At 38.6% G+C, this 4,016-nt stretch overlaps 1 protein-coding gene across 1 annotated transcript in view; it reads right to left on the bottom strand.

The window, feature by feature from the left end:
- Positions 1 to 1,996: 1,996 nt before the first annotated feature.
- Positions 1,997 to 4,016, bottom strand: part of LOC107731729 (triple functional domain protein-like) — a 79,434-nt gene continuing 77,414 nt past the window's right edge. The window contains 1 exon segment of the mRNA XM_016542893.1: positions 1,997 to 3,643. Coding sequence (XP_016398379.1) covers positions 3,098 to 3,643 — 546 coding nt within the window. The 3' untranslated portion in view covers positions 1,997 to 3,097.

Genomic DNA, 4,016 nt, shown 5'->3' with positions numbered 1-4,016 from the left:
TGTTGCCAGATTTTCATTTGAACTGTTAAATAATGACCATCCATGTGTTAATATTAAAGGTACAGTAGGAAATCTTGGAAAACTTTAGCCTGATAGCGCTGAAAGCGAACGTCCCACCCTCCCTGCAATCGCGGTCCAAAGGCACGCCCCCCTGAACGCATACGCTCACACAGACCAGAATACCAGAGACAACATTACTACAATAGGCTACATCAGCGGTTCCCAATTCCGGGGCTGGGCTACATCATGTGTCACCAGTGAGAAAACTTTATAGTACAGTTAGTAAAAGTACTACAATACCAGGAAGGAAGATCGGGTTGTTGATGTTTGTCTGCCATTCTGGCTCTGTCTGCACAGCGTACGTGAACGCGCGAACAGGGTGCGCAGAGGTATGCTAATACATATGTTGACAGGCAGGTAGGAAAGCCAGTTAAAACACTTGGACCGAGTGTTTTGATTGGACGAACATTTCTTGGTCCTACGCCTTCCACAGAATATATAAATACAGATAAATACATTTAGACCACTTAACTTAATGATTGCTATCGGGATGTGAAGAGACTTTCAACCAGCATAACAAAAAATGTTTCTGAATACAATCACCTATTGCACCTATTGTCTTGACTTATGCCACAGCATACAGTTACCAGAATAGCCTGATAGCTTATCGTATACTAAAAGTTCCAGTATTTTCTTTTCTTTTTGTTAATAAATGAAAGCAATTCTTGGCTCCCAACCCAAACCTTCAAATAGTGATAACAAATCTGCATTGTTTTCAGTCAGCAAGTCCCTCACATCTTAAAAATTGAAACCCTAACAAAGTAAAGCACAGCAGCCATGAGAATGTTCCATATGTTTAATTCCAAAATAACTGATGACAAAACTGAAAATATTTACAGCACATAACGCATAAACACTTATGGTTTCTGTACAAAGAAATATACACATGCAAAGAGTATAAAATAATCCAAATAAAACAAGTCTAAAATGATAATACATACATTAAAATACAATGAGATCAGAACTAAAATTAGACATTCAATGAAACACTTTAAAAATGTATCCAGTCCAAGTTCCCACGCTGTAAAGGCATCTGTACAACTTTACAATGACAAATAAATTAGGGGACATGATATGGGTCTATACAGATGAATTAATGTTCCTTCCTACCGGGAAAGAGTCACTGTCCACCACTCAAACGTTTCATAATGCTTCAAAATCTCAAATATAACAGTTGACTGATGTATGACGCGAGGATCACTGGAAACCAACGTACTGGGAGCAACAGGCCAACGGTTACAAACTGCATACCAATGCCGTTCCAGTGACGATTTAAACTGTTGAGAGCTTCTTATGACTAACCAAAACTATCAGACGCCTTAAAACTAAAAGGACCTACATTTGCATTAAAACTATCTATATGAGAAGATAAATATCATAATTTAAAGGCTTCACATTTTTTTTCCATGACATCTTGCTAAGACAAATTTATTTCCATGTCAAGGACTGCTTAGTCTAAATGGGAGGTGCGTTTCAGAAATACTCCAGTAAAGATCTGTGAAATGTCTATAACATGGACACAGAGGAAAATAAACTAAGAAAAACAATTCTTCCCGAATGTAAAGCTATGAATAACTCATGTAAACAACCAGTCATAGCTACTTAAGCATATAACTTAAAGGTGAAAAATTTGTGTCAGGGAACAAAAAGAAAAAGAAAAACTAATTCTCAAAGTATGGAGAGCTTTGGCATACCAATATGTATATCAACAGAAAAGTGCCATGTAGACAACAACCCTGTAGGATGACAGGGCTTTAATACTTAATGATACAAAGACCCGATTAAATTAACAATAGCAGAACTGCAGTACAGAGTACGTGCTATTCTATGTTTTTATTAAAGGTACAACAGATGTCTTCATAAATAGTTGCATAAACAATCGAAGGAAAAAGAAAAACGAATTCTCAAAGTATGGAGAGCTTTGGCATACCAATATGTATATCAACAGAAAAGTGCCATGTAGACAACAACCCTGTAGGATGACAGGGCTTTAATACTTAATGATACAAAGACCCGATTAAATTAACAATAGCAGAACTGCAGTACAGAGTACGTGCTATTCTACGTTTTTATTAAAGGTACAACAAATGTCTTCATAAATAGTTGCATAAACAATCGAAACTGCAACATTGCACGTGATAAGAAGCGGATACAACGTGAGTGCATTTACAGTATTCAGTCATTGTTCAATGCTGTCCTGTCTGAAGCTGATGAGCTCAGATGTCTGGCATTGGAGTTCTGCTCTCCACCCTTGTGACATTGCATTTAAAAAGAAAGAAAGAGGGCAGACACATAGTATAGAATAAGGCGTATATATCTGTAGATTGCACAACACAATTTGTTCTAGTCGTAGTAAATAAAAAGCAGCCGTTAAAAATTTCGCAGCTAAACGTGGCGGAATCATCATTGTTGAAATAAGCAACAAATTACACTATGAGACCAAAACAAGCTCACTTAAAACGCTTCAACTACTCATTTGCTCACGATTTGTGTTGCGTTCATCCAGACTGAGTTGATGTAACTGATTTTATTGAAGGATGTACCTGAAAATGTCATAATTATTATGCGCTTTTCATTTTTCTCTAAAGGTTCATTAAAAAATGTTCAGAGTCGAATATTGTAAAAGCACAAAAACAGCCGCTTGCTCTCTGGCTCAGGCAAAACAGACAGGGAAAAAAGGTTGTTCTCCTTGCTAAATTGCATTTGCATCGCTTTCTTCAAAAACCTCTGCCACGTTTGTGCAGGTACATTTGTTCTACACAAAATATTATTTCATTTATGTAGATTTGTTGATCATTCAGCAAATCAGAGAAATATTATATATATATTTATATTCCATTGTTTTAATCTCTGCATAAAAGTCTTCATTAAACTGGAAACAAGGCAGCATCAAACTGGGAGAGGACTATCAATCTAAAATCTCGTCTGCCGACGAAGGCTCTGATTGGCAGATGGTTGTCAGCACACATTTTGATAGGCTCAGGACTGAAGTCTTCTTAATTGGCATCAGAAAGAGTATGAGATCATGTTTCTCGGGTCAGATCCTGGGCTGTAGCCTGCTTTGCAGGAAGGCCCTTATGCCTCCAAGAGGCCGCAGGTCGTTCTGGTGTTTGCGCCGATCGATGAAAGAGATGAGTCTAGAGGTATCGATGCATTCAGCCGAGCGACGGCCACCTCCGGGTCTCAGCCAGGGATCTTGCAGGCAGGTGGCGGCCGGGGGCCGCTTGGAAGGTTCGGTCCTGAGAAGCAGGCACACGAAATCCCGTGCTGCCTGGCTCACACCCTGGAAGTAGTCGTCGGGGAAGCTGAAGTCTAGGCGGCAGATGTTGAGGCACGTCTCCTCCACACTCTCGTCCAAGAACGGAGACGCCCCACTCAGCATCACGTACGTCACCACGCCCAGACTCCATAAGTCAGAGGAGAGAGAGACAGGATCCCCGAGAACCAGCTCGGGGGGCGCAAACTCTGGGCTACCCAGCAGTGGGTGAACATAGGGAGTCGAGTTCAGCTGCACCGCATCGCCGAAATCAGTCAGCTTCACCATCGGCTGGGAGGGGCTCTGGTCCACCACAAGGTTTTCAGGCTGATCAGAAAATGGGAAATTAGCATCACTTTGTAATTAGGAATGTGCAAAGAAACATTTTAAACTTTTTTTTCACATTTTTCGACTAGTTTTAAAAATATAAATAAACTAGATTTAAAAAATATAAATAAACAATATGTATTCAATAAAAAAAAAATTCTTTATAGATATTTATTCAATGTTTATTTATTAATTATATTTATTTAGTAATACTTTATATTTCATTTATTAAATGTTTATTTATTATTATATTAATTATAAAATGATATATAATTTATTAGGTATGTATATAATAGGGATGTCCCAATCAGGTTTTTTGTGCCCCCGATCTAATCTCAATCATCCAATATTGAGTCCCGATCCGATATTTGTA

The sequence above is a fragment of the Sinocyclocheilus rhinocerous genome, unplaced genomic scaffold (genome assembly GCF_001515625.1).
Source record: "Sinocyclocheilus rhinocerous isolate Xijiao unplaced genomic scaffold, SAMN03320098_v1.1 scaffold193, whole genome shotgun sequence".
In the NCBI taxonomy this organism is placed as follows: Eukaryota; Metazoa; Chordata; class Actinopteri; order Cypriniformes; family Cyprinidae; genus Sinocyclocheilus; species Sinocyclocheilus rhinocerous.
Note: the sequence above shows the minus strand (reverse complement) of the source record. Positions and strands in the feature narration are given on the sequence as shown.